The sequence below is a fragment of the Macadamia integrifolia genome, chromosome 10 (assembly GCF_013358625.1).
Source record: "Macadamia integrifolia cultivar HAES 741 chromosome 10, SCU_Mint_v3, whole genome shotgun sequence".
Taxonomy (NCBI): Eukaryota; Viridiplantae; Streptophyta; class Magnoliopsida; order Proteales; family Proteaceae; genus Macadamia; species Macadamia integrifolia.
In genome coordinates, this window is record NC_056566.1 from 26341109 (window position 1) to 26359862 (window position 18754).

The window sequence follows — 18754 nt, forward strand, 5'->3', positions numbered from 1 at the left end:
GAGGGTGGGGTGAGGGCAATAACATGCATATGTTAAGAGCTGAATCTGGAAAAATAAAGATATCAAAATAGCCACATTAATCGCTTTCTCAGGCTAATATTCCGATAGACATTAAAAAAAAAAAATTGAAGTAATAAATATAGCAGGTTAAAGGACAAATGAACATTTCATAAACCTACAAACAAATTTTAAACAAGGGTGAGATGTGTCAACATATAATGGCTAAGGTATCATAAATGTGAACTAGGAAAAGTAGGAACTCTTGGAATTTCAGTATCAGCAATTAAAATCAATAAAGTGCTAGATGTAATCACCTCTTATCCCGAACTATGCGGACATTTCTGACACGGCCAAACCTTGAAAATTTCCTTTCAAGATCTCTTTCCGTAGTCACAAAGCTAAAGCCCGCAACAAATAGATTATTTCCAGGTCTCCCGATTCCAGTGTTCCGATTATGAGGTGGTGACCAAGGTCTCTTCCTAGAATACCTGGAAGGAGGAGATCTGTGGCTAGGGGAATATCTCCTCCTAGAAACACACAAACATCATATCAATATTCATTCCAGCATGATCCTCCATGGAATGAAATTAATCATAAATATCATGCACATATTAAATCCTACATGTAAAATGTGAAAGGTGTGGTCACACAATTAAACTTCCAAATCCAGTCCATTTGATTTCATGGAATGTTATTTTCTACTCCACAACAATGAAATGTCAGGACATTATTTTTCTTCTCAGAAAGACAAGAAAAAGTAAGCACACCGCTTCTGAGAGTAAACAAATGTCAGATGTAGATACATAACACCTTGTATATGGACAGAAGGTTGTTGAAGTGGAAGTGTTGAAATGCAGCATACATTAGCTTCAAATGTTCAGAACATTAAAAATAAATAAATAAATAAAAAATAAAATCATAAATTACGGCAGCAACACCCCCCCAGAAAAAAGTCTCACCTCGGGGATCTTCTGTAATGGGCTCTTGCATACGGGGACCTTGACCGGGATCTGCCACGATGATCCCCTTTGGAACCAGAAGAAGAATCCCTGCGCCTGATGGGTGATCTCAACATGGACCTCTCTTGTTTTCTATGGCTTGATGGAGAATAATTCCTTCTAGGTGATGCATCACCCCTGTGCTGTGAATCTTGATGAGACCGCCTCTTTGGAGAAATAGAAGTTCTCTGGGATGGAACTCTTTTACTTTCCACACCAAACTTCTGAAGAGAAGGTGAGTATCTCTTCCTCGATGATCTAGGGGAATGTCTTTCTCTAGATGATCTAGGGTAATATGATGGGTCTTGATCACCCCGTGGTGAAGATAGTCTTTCTTGTGGAGATTGTTCTATATAAGGTGACCTTTCAGGAGAAACTGACATTTGTCTCCCCGATGATGCAGGTCTTTTTGGGGTTATTTGTGGAGAGTCAAGATCAGAACGAAGCCGCTCCATCTTTCCATTCTCAGATGGTGAATTACTTGAATGGTAGAAGACTTCCCTTGTGCTCTTGTCACCATTGTCTTGCATCTTTTCAGGGGACAACAACTTTTTTCCATGGTAATCAGACGCCCCCTTTTCTACTTCCTCATAGGTTGATTCAGTTTTCTCATTTTGTGAATCTCCAGATGCATTTCCAGAATAATCCTTTACTTTTCCATCATGCAGAGCAGAGTATCCCCGGCCTGGATCAAAATTGACCTTCTGCATATCTTCTTCCTCTTCTTCTTCTTCTCCTTCTTCTCCTTCTTCTTCTTCTTCTTCTTCTTCTTCTTCCTCCTGATAGCTGGTATCAGCTATCCTAGAAGATTCCCACACGCGATAGGCTTCTTCATTTCTTTCATCTGGAGACATTTCTGAGTCATGTGGGTATGAAGATTTACCAGAGGGACTGTAAGATAAGGACCCAGTTCCACCTTGGTAATGCGTGTCCTTTAATGGAGACTTCAAACCCTCTGGATCATGAATAAAAGATTTTTCCCCAACCTCATCATGTTCGAATTCAGTCCTCCCAGACAAACTGGATTTCATGGAAAAGGAATCTGACTCCTCACACCGAACACCAGCAGGAAAGAAAGGGGAGCCATGTTTACTCTGCCTATTCAAATCCACTGTAACTGTCTCACGGCCATAAGCATCACTCCCTTCTTCTCTGCTCACTGCAAGATTAAGGTCTAGTTTTCCGACAGAAAAGGAACCTTCCTCTTTCTGAGCATCATTAATCTCTTCCAATCTCGAATTGGGAGAACCCAAATCCATCCCTACCATAAACCTCAGTCAGGAAAAAATAAAAACATGTATCTACCACCATTAGAAACTTCAATGACAATCTCCAAAACCTTAAAACGGAAAATCTCGTTTGATTATTCCACTACAATACAACAACCAAAACCCTACACATGTTATTTTAATTTCAAAAAAAAAAAAAAATTAAAACCAATAGTTCAACATAAACTCTTCTCCTCAGTAGTCCACGGAAGAGCTAGTATAGGCTTAGAAAATCTTTTAAACCTAGAACACACTTCACTTCACCTGGACGAACAAGGAAAAAAGGAACAACAAAATCAACCGAAGAGCTAGGATAGACTCAGAAGCTGAAATAAGCCCGATAATGAGAAAATGTATCAAAAAGAAAAGTATCGAAAGGTCAAGAATCAGATTACAGTAAAGAACGCCAAAGCTGTAATTTTTTTCTTTGGGCGAGCGAAGAACACAAGAGCTGTCCACGAAACTGAAATACCCGAAAGAAAGAGAGAGAGAGAGAGAGAGAAATAGTACCTGCTTGGCTGCTTTGACGGTTTACAGGAGAGGTTTCCAGCGAATAGTAGCAGGAGATTTTCTTGTCTCGGCTTGTCGATGTCGTCAATGGCAGAGAGAGAGAGAGAGAGAGAGAGAGAGAGAGAGGGAGAGAGATGGTACAGAAATGGAATTTCGGAGAGATCATGTTTTTCGTATTGTGAAGACAGATACGTACTAGGGGTGTCAAAACCGACCGACAAAACCTGAATCGAGCCAAATCAATCCTTATTGGATTGGTTTTGATCCGACTGAAAATCGATCCAAATCGAATTAATTAATAATTAAACTGAAACTCAACTGAATGAAATCGATTAAAAATAATAATTATGATATTATAAATTGATGAATTAACTATCTATTTTTCGCAATATTAATGAGACAAATTTTTATTGTAAAAGGACTTGTTACAAATCATTGAATATTAGGTTATAAATAGATAAATTGATTTGTATATTGTAATAATGCTTCTACTGATTTCTTTGTTTACCATACAAAACTAGTTGGATAGTCAAATGAATGATTAGGGATAATAGGGTTCGTTTGTGATTTCAATATCAGTTATCTTATTAGTAATTTGTTATCAATTGGTTTCAATATTAGTTTTCTTAAAACCATAAATTATGATTTAATTATAATCATAAACTAAAACTGTTTTTTTTTTTTAATCAAATATTGTCATTATAAGTTATGTATGTAAGATTTCATTATGGTTCAAGCTCAATAATAAATCGATCTAAACCGGTATTAACCCGATATTAAAAAAATTGAAATAAATCGAAACCAAACTGAATCAAAATCAAAACCGATCAAAAACCGAAGTTCCTTAATGAATTGGTTTTGGTCTCCCTCATTCCTAGACCGAAACCGTTTCAACCTGACCGTAACCAAATTGAACCGACCAATTGACACCCTAATACCAACCAATGCACCACAAGTTAGCGGACTATCAGGATTGGAGGATGCTTGCTACGTGTGGAGCCACCCTTGTTGGACGTCAAATGGGAGATCTAATGGCAATCACGCAACCATAACCACTTGACCCATAAGATTTATCATACTTCCTGCTACACCAAATCCTTCCACTAGCCAGACTGAGGTATTAGAAAGAGATTCTGATCGTAGGATTGGAAGCTGAATTGGATTAATTAACATAAGAAAATCGTGACCCAATTGAATAAGAATCGCAGTCTTTTTGCACCACTCCATTCTGGCATTTCCTTCTCCTAATTAGGGGTTCTTTCTCTCTGGTAGAGAGAGAGAGAGAAAGAGAGAGAGAGATGTGGCCCAATCAAGGATCATCACGGTGTGAGGTATGTATTTTTCAAGCATGTGAATTTATGATTTAGAAGTTAAGTTGTTCTTAATCATTCTATTGTCACTTGTTAATGTAATCATCCACTTTTTTTTTTTCCATTAGTTGAAAAGTTTTTAAGTTGGCATATGTAATTTGACATTTATAGGGTGGAGCTATGATTTTGGTACTGTATACTAGGTTTCGCATTAAATTTTCTTTTTCGGGAAAAAAAATTTGTTTCAACATATGCATAGGTTAGCACTTTTATTTACATTCATTATGAATACATGTTATTAAAGTGTTTAGCATGAAATTGATTTCTTACAAAATATATGAGCTATTTTAGAATTTATATTAAAATTGAATACCTAATTAAGATGCAAAAATCATTCCAAACAGCTTCGAAAATAGAAATAATTCTTGAAACCATACCAAAGAGAGCATGTTCTCTTGATTTGACAGTATTTGAGGAAGTGGATGGCAAAAGATAGTTGGAATTTCTTTTGTAATTATCTATGCATTTACTTTCCGTATTGGTGGAAAGATAATAATTCTACTATCAACAAAAAAATGGAAAGATACTTTTTCTTTTCTTTTTTTATGAAAATAAAAGATTATATTAATCATAAGAGTTTGACATACCATCAAGAACATCATCAAAGAATAAACTAACTATACTAGCCCTAGGGGCTAATTCTCAAAAGCACATCATAGTATGACTAGAATCTCTACACTTATGCACAAAATTTCAAAGATATGAATATCCTAAAAATTTCCTAAAAAGCTTCAATTGATAGGAGGGGTCACGATGAACCATTAGATGGTTGAGGAATAAACTGAAGTAAGCTCTTACAAGAGAACCAAACTTCACCGATATTCCATCCTTTTGACTCTAGCATGTTTAGTCCTTGAAGTTTGTCAAAAGCCTCTGTCTCCTCTGAAGTTGTGGTTGATGAAATCCCCATTTTGAGAAGCTTGAGTTGACCTTGAAAAAAGATGTCAAAACTCCAATATGATATTTTGTCCAAAAAGTTAGTAATACCAACACAAACTATGATGTGATAGTTCAAAAAAGGTGAAAGTATCGTCCCAGATGTTTTCTTGACCATATATGATGGAGAAATCAAAGTCAACCGAGTTAGTATGTTGTATTAACTTTAAATTAGAAAGCCAAGGATTAACATTATACAAAATAGGTTCAGGATTAGGTTCAATTTTCTTAGCTAAAATGTTGTTTCTGTGTAGCGTAAAGTAAATAGTTATAGCCATAATGCAAAAAAACCCATTGTCTATCAGCCTTGGAAATATTGGCATGCCTGAAGAAAAATCCGACCACCTCAATAAAGATAAACAGGTTAAGACTTTTAGGTCTTAAACCAAGAGGGCCAGCAGCCAAAATGGAAAGGCACTTATTCACATCTATAATCTATTAGCTTTCCTTTTTTTTTTCTTTTTTTTAGTAAATTTTTATTTCTACATCTTTAATGACAAATTACTCTTGTTTGTTAATGTAAAGGATGATATTTCCTTTATTTTTATTTCTAACCCTTTTTTTTTTTTTTTTCTGAACAAGGTTTTTGCTTGGGGATTAATTATATGTGCACTCTTTGTCCAAGTGCTGTCTTTTATAATTCTAACCATGCACACCATTTTTTTTATTTTTTTTTTAATGAACCATGCACACTACTTGGAATCAAGAGTAATCTATTTTGCCTTATTTAAATCTTATTTCAGCATGAATTACTATAGTTAGTCACTTGTTCTTTTTATATATTTACATTAGATTTGTTCTTTTTATAAATTTTTTTTTGGGACACAATTTCTATTCATGTGAGGCCTCTACACCACAAATACAAGGAGTATGCAATGATCATCGTGCCCCCTTATGGGGCACGCCCCTGTATTTAGGCACAGGGTTTTCTTGCAGACAGAAAACACTTGCCCTTTTTTTTTTATGTTTGGTTCTGACAACAAAAGCTATGGATAGAGTGAATGACTTAGACATGTCAGTAGATTGGATACCTTGAAACTGAACTGAAACTATCTCAAGGCTAAAACAGAAACCCATTTGAGATTAAATTCATATATGCAACCAAGAATTCAAAAATCAGAACAAAGTAATTCATGAATTGTGTAAAATGGAGTTATAATCAAGACTGAAAGCTAATTCTCTATTTTTATTTTTTATTTTTTTATTTTTTATTTTTTATTTTTATTTTTTTTTCTGGGGGTGTGGGGGGAGGGGGGTTTGTAATTGTATTCATTATTTCTAGGAGAAACCACCTACGTATGCAATCAAGAGTTATTTTATGGTGCACTGGCGTGTTTCAAGTTTGCTGGAAATGATTTATTGTTTCAATTGCCTCCCTTCTTTGGGAGAAAATAAATTTCAAGCTTTCTTATGAGTATATACAATTGCAATGAAACAAAGGGGAAAATTAAATGGAAAAGTAAATAAATTCTTACTCGGGTTGTAGGAACTTTGCAATCCGGGGCTTACAATCAAAGAAATAGAATTTTGAAGGGTATTTCGAAAAATCCTAAAAATGAGGAGGTTTTTTTTTTTAAGGCCCAGGGGAAGTTGAACTCATGGCCTCTTAATTTTTAATTGTTGGCCTTTGCGATTGAGCAACACCTTTCGATCCGTAAACCTAAAAGAGAAGTGAATTATTCCATTTCTTTGGTTGCAAACTCGCATAGTAGCACTTTTTTTTAATCAATGTACAATCATAAAATTTCCAAAAGAGTAATATAATTGGGTCTAGCCGTCTATATGGAAGTTATATGTTACTAAGGGGTATATATATAAAAAAAAAATGGTATATGATTGAATAAGATTGAAATTTGATTGCAAAAAAAAAAATGATTGAAATTTGACATGTGGCTAATCTAGACCATGTCCTTTCTATCCACTGTTAGAATGAACATTTTCGTCTGTTGACGTGATAGAATAAATTTTTTGTGACATTTAAAAAAATAATATATCTTTGTGACAATAATAATTCTTCAAAAAGAAACAACCGAGAAGGTAAAATTCTGTGGGGTACGTTCATTTTATACATGGGAAAGTGAATACTTCGTCTTCTCAATTTTGTTGTGTAGTTTGGGGCATTGAAACTCAGGGTCATCTATTCAATAATAAGAATATTAATAAATAACTTAGCAAAAATCCAAAGGAAATCCTGATCAGATTGAATGAACTCCAAAGTCAATCATCACTTTGTTAGTAACACTGATAGATAGATATATATATATAGAGAGAGAGAGAGAGAGTATATGGTCAATAGAAGACTCAATAACATGAGGACATGTAATGCAACTCACTACTTTGAGCTGAACAATTAGACCAAGTGATTTACATCCCTAACAGCCCCCTCAAGCAGACTGGGGGAGCACTCACAGAAAGCTTGCCTTTTAGATTTGAGAACGAAGAACGAGATAAACCATTTGTAGATATCAGCCAATTGATCAATTGTGGAGAGATAATGAATCAGCAATCTTCCAGAGGAGACCATCTCCCTTACAAAATGAAAGTCGATCTCAATGTGTTTCATTCAAGTATGAAACACAGGATTTGCAGAAAGATATGTGGCACCGATGTAATCACAAAAAATGAGAGGTGCCACAGGAAGAAATATGTGCAGCTCATGCAAAAGTGAGCGCAACCAAAGTAACTCAGCAGCTACAGAGGCAACATCTCTATATTCAACCCCAATAGATGACCGAGACACTGTTCTTTGCTTACATGAACACCACGAAACCAGATTTCGGCCAAAGAATACAACATAGCCAGTAGTAGATTTTCTTTCGTCAGGGCATCCTACCCAATCAGCATCAGAGTAGGCAGTGAGTTTGATATCTGAAGAAGATCTGATGAAAAGAACACCAAAAGGAGTACCCTTGGGATAACGGAAAATTCTTTTAACAGCGCTCCAATGCTCATCTTTTGGCAAGTGCATAAATTGAGCAACCTTATTGACAACAAAGCTAATGTCAGGTCAAGTGATTGTTAAGTACTGCAAAGCACCAACAATGCATCGATACTGAGAACTATCACTTAAAGGGATCCCTGACTGAAGACCAAGAGAAGAACCCAAAGCAACTAGAGTAGAGATGGGCTTGGCTTCTGCCATATGAGCACTTTGTAAAAGATCCGTGGTATACTTATGCTGAGACATCAATAGATCCGAAAAGGATCGAGTACCTCGATGCCAAGAAAATAATGAAGTTCACCAAGATCCTTCAAAGCAAATGTACATGATAGGACTCTTACTAGATCTTGAACAGTAGCTTGCTTGTTTCCAATAATTAATAAATCGTCAACATAGATCAAGAAATAGATGAGAACTCCTTGAGAATGGTAGACAAATAGGGAGGGATCGGTTTAAAAGCCACAAAACCATGAGAAACCAAGAAGGTTCCAAGCCAAGTGTACCAGACTCGAGGCGCTTGTTTCAGACCAACTAATGACTTGTGTAAGTGAAAAACACAATTAGGGTGCACGGGATCAACAATGTTGGTTTATTGATAACACTTTTTTTTTCCAAGGTCAAGGACCTATTGGCATTACATAGTAGACCCACATAGGGGTCAAGTACAAATCCACAGAGGAGTCATCAGTGGCTCAAGGCCACACTTCTTGGAGGCAAACCAAGCACCCATGCACTTGAGATGAATTGTCAAATGACCAACCCTCAGGTAGCTGCTCCATTGAGCACTCTGCAAATCGCCCAGCCAAGGCCCATGCATGCAAAAATTTGGATACGAGGAGTGATAGTAACTGTCCATCCTTATGATTCCTATGCATGAATCCACATAGTCAAAGAGGGAAAGTCCACCAGAGGGTATAAATAAGAAAAAATACTAAAGAAGGTGTATACTATGGATCGGCAGTATGTACTCATATTCCCAAAAATAAATTACATTTTTTATCCTTAGTATAATAAAATTTGTTTTAAGGATACCCTCCCAAAACCTTGCGTTTGTAGTCCAACGGTTAGGATAATTGCCTTCCAAGCAATAGACCCGGGTTCGACTCCCGGCAGACGCATATGTTTTATTTCAAGCTTTTATGTTTTTTTTTTGGGTAAATTAAGTTTTTTTTTATGAAAGCATGCAATCTTAGGGCATCTTTTAGTTGTGCTTTATTCCAAAACAGTGTCATGCCCTACAGCATTTTTGACTTTATAAACTTCGAAATTTAGAACCTTCTCACATTCTGATTATGAAGATTCACACTAACATTCTCTCTTTTGCCGTCAAGATTGGTGTGGCATGAGATTACTCATATAATAGTGGCTTTCACATTTAGAAATTTATTTTCTATGGTCATATTTTATTTTGGGTCAGTGTTTTTATCTGAGAGCGGCCGTGCACCAAGAATAGGGGTGATGTCCCTAGGAAGGGCACAATGGTCATTTCATGTTCAGTGTGTCTGTCGCTGATTTGTAGTGGTGCATCAGTTTGACAACCGACACTTTGTTATAATTAACTATAACCCATCAATCTTTTTGCTTTAATTCTCACGCTTGTCCTTACTTGGAATCTCCATGTAACCAACCCCATTAAGTTGAGATAAGGCTTTGGAAGTTGTCTGTGGCACAGGGGCCACTCTCGGACAAAAAACTTTGTCCTTTCATTTTTTGACTGGATTTTCATCTAAGTTTAATCAATTTTCTCAGCATCTTTTGGTTTCTCTCCTTTTGCTTCCATGGCTTCCCTTTTTTCCTTCAGTTACTGGTTTCAACATTTTGGTATGATGGGTACCTCTTCTTGTCACTTAGGTCGGTCACCATTATGAATGTAATCAAGATAATTAAATGCAAAGATTATGGAAATCTACACTTTGTTGGGAGCATTAACAATTTAAAGTTCTGGTTCATAACCAATAAAAGCCAAAGAAAAGCTTTTCCGTAACAGTTTTATCAGTTTTTCAAAATACACTTCCAAGCTTCTGTTTACACCCCCCCACCAAAAAAAAAAAAAAGAAAAAAGAATGCAACAACTCAAGACATGAAATTGTGGATATTCCCACCTACAAACAGGAAATCTGTCCTTTTTCTTGTAACTCAATCAGGGGCATTAATGGAAACAAAATCCTAAATAGCTTGATCATGCTATTATACAATTCCGTTGAAGAATTATTAAAAGAAAAATTGACTCCAAATATTTAAGACTCTCCAAAAGTAGAATAGCAGCATCCAAATGAACCATCAGAGTAACGCCGACACCAAATTCAACACCACAGAAGCACATACTCCACCCCGTCTCATTTCCACCATCGATTCAGAGTTTTCCAATGAAGGAGATGGGAAAAACACACTCAGAACCATCAACATTTGGAATAACTGATGCATCCTCAGTCCAAGCAACGGATCAAGCGTGGATTATTCCTCCTTCAGGATGTAAGAAATTCAAGATCCAATTTTCTCTTTAAATGCGTTCTGTCAGCACTGCCAGGGTGAACAAAAAATCAATATGAATATGGTTGATTTTGCAACATTGTTTTGAAGACTCACACAATGAGGTTAATGCATAAGAAAAATCAACATCCACATTACTTCAGCATCACGCAAATGGCTCATCATGAATTGTGCACAAGATAGCAGGAATGTAAAGTTCCTATCTCTTCAGAATTTATTTGGGGATGGTCTACAATCTACATAATCCATTAATGTTTTCCCCCTTATTCTTGACCCTAACTTAAAAGCAGCCAATAGGGGGTCATTGCCCAAGAGCAAATGCCCAGTATTAACTGTCAAGTCTTGAGAATGGCCACTTTGCACAAAAATGTCAAAGGTAGGACTGACTCCAAACTCACTCTTCCCAGGATCCCGCATCTGCAGGACCAGCATTGGGTAAATGGCTGGAATTGCATGCCTTCTCCAAGAGCTGAATTAGATGAACCACAATCCGGTATCAAAAGTAATATGTAATGGAGATAAGAAGAATTTTCATATTACCTGTTCAGTGTTGGTCTGGGAGGAGGTCTTGATCCAAACACAGACAAATCTATTGACATTGGCATAATTTCACTCCTTCCTGAGATCCCATCAGTTGCTTCATTTGCATGGTCATCAACTTTAGCAGTTTGATATGTATTTCCATCAAGCCCCTCACGTTGGACCATGACTCTCCTAGACTTTCTCGGGGGAGATAAGACAATAGGACCATCATGTGGATTATAATCTGAAGGCTTAGACTCTCCCTTACGGACAGGCCGGGGAAGCAAAGCTGGTTTTGTTGGTGCAGGTAAAGATGAAAAATACCTAAATGACAAGACAAGCATGAGAAACAATGTTTCAACCAGAACAGTTACCCTTTGAATACTCATAAGGACAAACCTGTGCTCCAATGCCTGCTGAGCAGAAATTCTTGCTTTTGGGTCATAGGTGAACATCTTTGATAATAGATCTAAAGCATCATCACTTGCCATTTTAAACAATGAGTGCAATGGAGGAGCAGGAACAAATTGGTATTCTACATAATCTGGAAGATGAATCAGGTCAGGCCATTGGGAAGCCTTTGGGGTCCCAAAAGCTGCAAAGATCTTTCCTAATTGATCCATATCACTGGAGCCCTGTAATCAAAACATCATCAAACCCATTCAACACTTCAATCTTTGATGAGTTAAAGAGTGAAACATGTCACAAATGACTACTTGGATTTATGCAAACCTAGGCAGAAATTTTCATGAGAACACTCCATGTAAAACTTCGATATGCATCAACATGTATAATGACACAACACGATAAGATGAAGGCAAACATTTACAGATTTCAAAGAGTACACTGCAATATTTTCACAGAGGGACATATGATGTATAAAGGGACAAGTCCTAAGTGCAATGTAGGCATAGATTCTAGTGCCATGAAGAACTACAGAGTAAAGCCAAGATACATAAGTGGACCAAAAATACATAATACAAGACTTCAGAGGCTTCTATCATCTCTTCAATTCTGACATTAATAACCCATCCTCGACCGCGCAGTGGCGGGAGCCTTGTGCACTGGGTACACACTTTTTTTGTCCGTGCTTAGTGCTGCCGCCCTACAAACATCGAGATGGCCCAAGCAAGAGGATTATAACATCTAGATTTGATGCCCTTGATTGTGTACTCAATAAATTGATTAACGCCTTCATAGTTTGCAACTCAAAATGTAATCACCCCTTTGCATTGGAATCCACCCTGTAGGCTTATTTTTAATGGATTTTAGAAGTTTTTTTGTTTCTTCTTTTTCCTAGTGCACTGCAAGACAATGCAGCTGCCAATACTTATGATTTTTGGTGTTGTGTACCAGTTTCCTTGAGTATTGACATACCATGGTGAATTCTGCATAACCCACTAGTGCATCTATATTGTGAGGAGTAATCTAGATGAGTGCTCATCCCTCCTTTCATAAAAGTAGGTTGGGCGCTGGATAGTCTTGGTGGTGGATGTAATGCATGTAGGACACTTTGGCTTGGCGATCTATATTGGTACGTCAAGTAGAACCAACCCTACAATAGGATCGATATTCCAGTAGCTGATAGAATCTCCAAGAAACTTGCTGCCTAGAAATCTAGATTTGATGGTGTCGTAGGAAACTAGTAACAGAAATTAAAGAGAAAAAATAAACAGAAAAATGAGAGGAGAAGAGGAAGAAGAAGATAGACGGGAAACGGGGATAGGTTGGGTCGAGCATCTCACTCTTCCCTAGGGCATCTCACCCAAGCTGTCTCTCACAACACTGCATAATACAGGCGTAGATTACAAGAAACTACCCCAGCAGTTTATAACCCCAAACAATACAAATAGAAGCAAGAAACAAAGAAATAATACCATCAAACAAACCCCCAAGGATATAATACCCATATAGGAGCAAAACCAACCCAAAACCCAACCCGATAGAAGAGAGAAAGACCTTCTATAGAGCTGGAGATAGAAAGGTGCGGCCAGGTCTGTGGGAGTCCGATTGAGCTGCACTTTTTGATGTAGATAGTCCCTAGGAAGGGTACAAAACCCCCCAAATATGAAGAGCTTCTGACAGCTAGTTATGGTGTTATGCGTTTTCTTGATTTTCAGACCTAGGAAAGAGAATGCGAAGAATTCTGCAAGAACAACGACTTGTCTTCTTCAGATAACCTTCAAGAGAGGATCGATTGATCTTCTTAGAGTATGGAACTAGTCCTTTAAAGGATCTGCAGATCAAATCTCAAACTTGGGTAGCAATGAGGGTCGATTGGCTTCAAGAACAAGAACTCTTTGGCTGGTTGATTCTGATTTTGTATGCTTTAACAGGTCTGAACTTCTAATAACAATAAACAGAAAATAAAAATAGAAAAAGAAGAATCGATGGAGGGTTGAGAAGGGTGAAAGAGAATAAAGGAATGGGCATCTCACCCCTTAGGTTTTGGGTATCACACCCCTCAAAGGTTTAGGCATCTCACCTCTAATAATAACTTTTTTAGCTAAAGAGTAATCACTCAATAATTCATTCATTCAAATCTCCATTATAAGTACATAAGCTCCTCTATTTATAGAGGGCAGAATAACAATCAAACTACTACTAGGAACTAATTTCCCAATAGGACTAGACACTCCTACTACAACTAGGAGCTAGTTTCCCAATAGGACTAGACACTCCTACTACAACTAGGAATTCAAATAAGACTAGGACTTGACTTTATAACTCCAACATGGAGTAGGACTAACTAACTAATAGTCCATATAAGACTTTACAACCGACCAATGGCCTAATGGGCCTTTATTGAATTAAATAGCAACTAACGAAACTAATGAATTAAATCCCGTTTTTCTACTTTCTACCCATATTTTAGGCCCATTAAAGTGGCTCATTTCAAAGAAAACTCATGGGATCAAAGGCCCAACACATATATAACACAACCCAAGGCTTATTTGCAATAAAATAAGCCCAAGTGACTTATCTATATCACTGCATCTCACAGTTTTCCAGCACGAAGCTTTCTCCTTTTTTTTTTTCATTCAATCGTCGATTGTAGATCAGCCTTCTTCCTTTATTTATAAATTTTAAATTGATTATAAAATCGGGTCCTTCCTTGCATGAACCCCCTTATAATCAGATATTACCCTATTTGGAAACTAATTACAAATCAAATCAAATCAAATCCCTCCCTTTTACAAAGATAGCAATAGATTAGAATTCCTACTTTCTAAAAGTAAAAAATTAAAATTAGAAACTAGCTAGATAATATCTTCCTAACTATTATAAAGAAATATGAAAATGGAAACTACATCAATCAAGATTTCCTAATATCTAGCAGCTTAAACTCAACGCGAGCTGGCCATAGGACCATGAATCAAGAGGGAATCTTCTTCAAATCTTCTCCACACAAGCTGTACTTGGGTTGAACCAATCAAGAACCAAGAACCAAGAACCAAGCCACACCAGACCAACCTGCCTCCCACAACTAAGGGTGTCAATCGGTCCAAATTCGGTTTTGGTTCCAAGGAATGTTAGTGTGATCCAAAACCGGACCAAGTCCCGTCTCGATTCTGAAAATTGGTACTCATACCCGACCTATCCGGTCCCAGTCTGGTTTTGGTTCTTATTCGGGTTTTGTATTTGGTTCTTATTTGGTTCCAGTATCCAATTTCAAATTCAATTTTTTTATGCAACTGCTATTCAGATTACAAAATATAAATGCTTTACAAAATATAAATGTTCTACAAAATATAAATGCTCATTCACTAGGTTATTGGTCTTCCCCAACAAAAGAATGAACAAAAAATCATGAGCTATCAATGGACATGTATCCATGTCGAATGATCGTAAGCAATCGATCATCTATTGAACTTCTAATATCGTTAATTTCACTACTTGAAACTCTATTAGATGATTTATCATTTAAGTGATTGAAACTAAATATCGTTAATGATCCTGAGCAATCAATCTCCTAAATGATAATTGACAGACAAGGGGTTTTAGAGTTGCAGTATAATTGAAACTCTATTGGATGATTTATCATTTAAGTTATTCAATCCGCTTTCGGTTAAAACCGCCGGTTCTTGGCATAAATCCAGATCCGAACCGAACTGAATTATAATTACTTATTTCAGATCCGGGATTTAACCATATTATAATGGGTTGGATTTGGTTCAGGGTATTCGATCTGGAACTGGAGTCGGTTTTCGGTTCCGATTCCAATTTGACACCCTTACCCACAACCAGTCTGGATTGGTTTTGGGCTTTGTTCCTGCGATCTACATCACCAGTAACTTATTATAGTCTATCGTAATAACTCTGTGGTTGATCTATACTGGTGCGTCAGGTAGACAACCAGCACTTTATATAATCGGCCATAACCAATCTTTTTTGGATGGATCCTTGTGTTTGTCCTTGCTTGGAACCCCCACTTAGCTGACCTCTTTAAGTTGGGATAAGGCTTTGGTTGTTGTTGTTGATTACCAAAGGCGTCACAAGTTTGATGAATAAGCATAGAAATCAATCACAATTCACAAACCATATCTAAACATCGCAAACTCCTACCTACTAACTAGAAGAATTAGCAACAATAATAGCCATGGGATCCTGGCATCACCTGTAGGAAGGGTCGTCGGAGGAGAAGTTCAGCAAATATACAAGCTGCAGCCCAAACATCCACCCCAGATCCATATTGCTTAGTGCCAAACAACAATTCAGGTGCCCTATACCATCGAGCAAAAACCTACACAAAGGAATTAGATGCTCTAAATTAGTAGTAATCTAAATTATTCAAAATGTCATAGATACTGAAGTATAATGCATGAACCATGCAGGGAATAAGATTTACTTCATCCTAAGAACTGTAAATTGATAAGTAAGATTTAGCTATATGACAGAATCAACAAACTTACTACCAATGCCAAGATGATTTAACATCCATTATAAGATAAATCTGATAGCTCAAAGTACTTCAATGAGGCTTCAGAGGCAAATAACAACGGAGGCTGATGGAGAACCCTTAGGGAAGAGAGGGGAAATCAGAGTAGAGAGGGGGAAAAACGGAGAATCATACTCAACACATTCATTCAATAATCAAATCACTCTCCAAATCTTCAATCAATTACAACCAATATATAGGAAAATAGGAACATGAAATTAGAAACTTAACTGAAATGGAAACTAGCCTAAACTAGGAAACAACTATAAAAAGGAAACCAAGCAAGGAAGTAAATCCTACTCCTACATTCAAGTCTGGAAAATAAATTCATGAAATAAAATACTAAGTAAACTACTAATTTTATTTCCAACCCTTGTTGGACCAAAACCCTGGGCTGGACCGGTTCTTCTTGGCTCTTGGCTTCTAAAGCCAGTCATGCTGGTCCAACCAAGAAAGGGCAGCCGTATCTGCATCAACTCTCCTCCTCTGAAAAGAACTCGATTCCGTCGAGTTAGGGAAAGGACCGAGGATACCGTCTGAAGGAATACGCTGAATGAGGAATGATCCCACCATCTTCTTGAGTTTAATTTCAGGGAGATCTTTGGCAGGATGAAACTTCATAGTCTTGTTGGCATGCTTGAAGGCATAGATATTGGCATAGCCACAATGCTGTACTTTCTTATCAAACAACCAAGGTCGACCAAGAAGGATATGGCACACCTTCAGAGGGAGGACATCACATTGGACTGTATCCTTAAATCCACCAATAGAATGTGACCAAGCACTTATCTATGATTTTGAGATTAGTGTTGTTCACCCAAGCAACCTTGTAAGGATTAGGATGTGGTTCTGTATTCAATCCCAGCTTACGAACGTCTTCAGAGACAACATTAGTGCAACTGCCTCCATCAATGACCAAGGTTAGCAACTGATCATTGCACTTCACACGAGTCTGAAAAATACTACTGCGGCGCCAATCTTCATTTTCAGTGGCCTTTTGAGTGGTCAACACATGACGAATGACATAAAAAGGATGTTGGTCCTCGTCACTGAGAGTGTCATTAACTTCACCTGTTACACGCTCTTCTCTTAAATCAACTGTGTCACAACCAAGTTCCTCTTCGGGAATATATGGTATAGGAGAATCTTTATCAATAAAAGCAACCAAACGGCTGGGACATTGGGCACTGATATGTCCAAATCCATGGCATGAGTAGCACCGAACTGTAAATTTTGAAGAATCAGAAGGTTTATTTGAACCACGCCGAGGGGGTGAATATGGGCGAGTAGGCCGTGAAGATGACATTTCAGAAACATGTCGAGGTGGAGAATACGGCCGACTAGGTCGTGAAGAAGCCATAGATGTAACACTTGCCTGTGGCTTGCTAGATGACCTCTCTTGGGTAGGAGACTATTGCCAAACGGAACTAGTACCTCGAGAGAAAGTATCTGCAAAATTTCTCTGGTTGTATGGGCGTTTCAGACTTTCCTCAACCTGATATGCTACTTGTACGACGTCTTCCATGGTAGGTAGTCGACTAGATGCAAGGGCAGCACTAAGTTGAGGGTGCAGACCATTGCGAAATTGGGCCACTAAGACTTCTTCATCCCACTCAAAATCAGAACGAGTGGCCAAATAATAAAATCTAGCAACATACTCTTCAACGGTCAAATTCTCTTGTTTCAACTGTGCAAACCTGAGATGCATGCGTTGCTTGTAATCAGAAGGCAAGAATCGCCGATTCATGACTTCATACATTTCAGCCCAAGTAGTGACCAAACCAATGCCTCGGGTTCGGTTCTGTTGTTGTTGTTGCTTGATCCACCAGACTTGAGCCGTGCCTTTTAGTTTGGCCTCTGCAAATAGGATCTTTCGAGCCTCAGTCAACCCGTACCATCTGAAGAATGTATCTAAGTTGTGAATCCAGTCAAGGTACAATTCTGGATTATTGTCTCCATAAAAATCAAGGACATTCAATTTTGTTGTTCTTTCTGCTCCATCATCATGTCTACCAGTCCCATAGGGTGGTGGAGGTGGTGGTGGTGCTGTATGATGTGGTGGTGGTGGTGGTGGTAGTGTTACTGGTGGATCCTGTGGAGTGGTGTTGGAAGAATCCCCAGATTGAATGGGACTCTTTCCTTTATCTGCTACCACCAAACGATCAATAGAAACTTGCATGCACCATTGTTTTTAGGGACGTGACCATGTTAGTGAGAGCATCAAATTTTGTATCAGTCTCTCCTTTATAAGAATTCAGCTGCTGAACAATTTCACTATTGGCTACCATGGTGATGATTAACAAAATAGCACTCAAGAATATATGGTAGAATAGTAAATATATATATATATATATATATTTTTTTAGGAAGGGTAGAATTGCAATTACTTGAGATTCAAGTAAACCACAAAGGATATCAAGTGTGGGCAGGGAGCTAAATGTAAATAAGGAAAAATGAGGGATAGAAGGAATTAATAGATAAAAGAGGGGTAATGGGGGAAAAAAAAAGGAAGTGGAAAGAGAAATAAAAAAAATGGGGTGGGGTTTTGGATTACCGACCAAAAGTGGGACTCTGATGGAAACCAACGAGTGTGTATGAAGGAACCAACGCTGGGGAGTGACGATACTCCCAGAAGTCGGTCGGAAAACCAGGTATGCCTCTTCGTCTTCTCTCTCTGCTTCTACTTCTTCTTCTCCTTCTTCTTTTCTTCTAGCTTCTATCTCTCTCTCTTCTCGACTTTCCTTCTCCTTCTTCGTCGACTTCTTTTTTTTTTTTTTTTT

At 37.7% G+C, this 18754-nt stretch overlaps 2 protein-coding genes and 1 non-coding gene across 4 annotated transcripts in view; 1 reads left to right on the forward strand and 2 right to left on the reverse strand.

Annotated features, from left to right (window-relative positions):
• LOC122091395 (scaffold attachment factor B1-like) overlaps positions 1 to 2946 on the reverse strand; it is a 15218-nt gene extending 12272 nt beyond the window's left edge. Inside the window, exons 1-3 of the mRNA XM_042661309.1 lie at positions 2777 to 2946; positions 960 to 2259; positions 315 to 527 (exon numbers count right to left, since the gene is read on the reverse strand). Of these exons, the coding sequence (XP_042517243.1) occupies positions 315 to 527; positions 960 to 2259; positions 2777 to 2942 (1679 nt within the window). The 5' untranslated portion in view covers positions 2943 to 2946. The remainder of the gene's footprint in view (positions 1 to 314; positions 528 to 959; positions 2260 to 2776) is intronic.
• Positions 2947 to 9069: 6123 nt separating this feature from the next.
• On the forward strand, positions 9070 to 9141 carry TRNAG-UCC. Its single transcript has one exon. It is a non-coding gene; the product is annotated as a tRNA-Gly (tRNA).
• Positions 9142 to 9981: 840 nt separating this feature from the next.
• The window catches only part of LOC122090907 (cyclin-dependent kinase D-1-like), a 14571-nt gene continuing 5798 nt past the window's right edge, over positions 9982 to 18754 (reverse strand). The window contains exons 4-7 of one of the 2 annotated variants that reach the window (XM_042660667.1): positions 15654 to 15779; positions 11435 to 11670; positions 11054 to 11359; positions 9982 to 10543 (exon numbers count right to left, since the gene is read on the reverse strand). In XM_042660667.1, coding sequence (XP_042516601.1) covers positions 10489 to 10543; positions 11054 to 11359; positions 11435 to 11670; positions 15654 to 15779 — 723 coding nt within the window. In that variant the 3' untranslated portion in view covers positions 9982 to 10488. The remainder of the gene's footprint in view (positions 10544 to 11053; positions 11360 to 11434; positions 11671 to 15653; positions 15780 to 18754) is intronic. The other variant, XM_042660668.1, reaches the window with a different exon arrangement.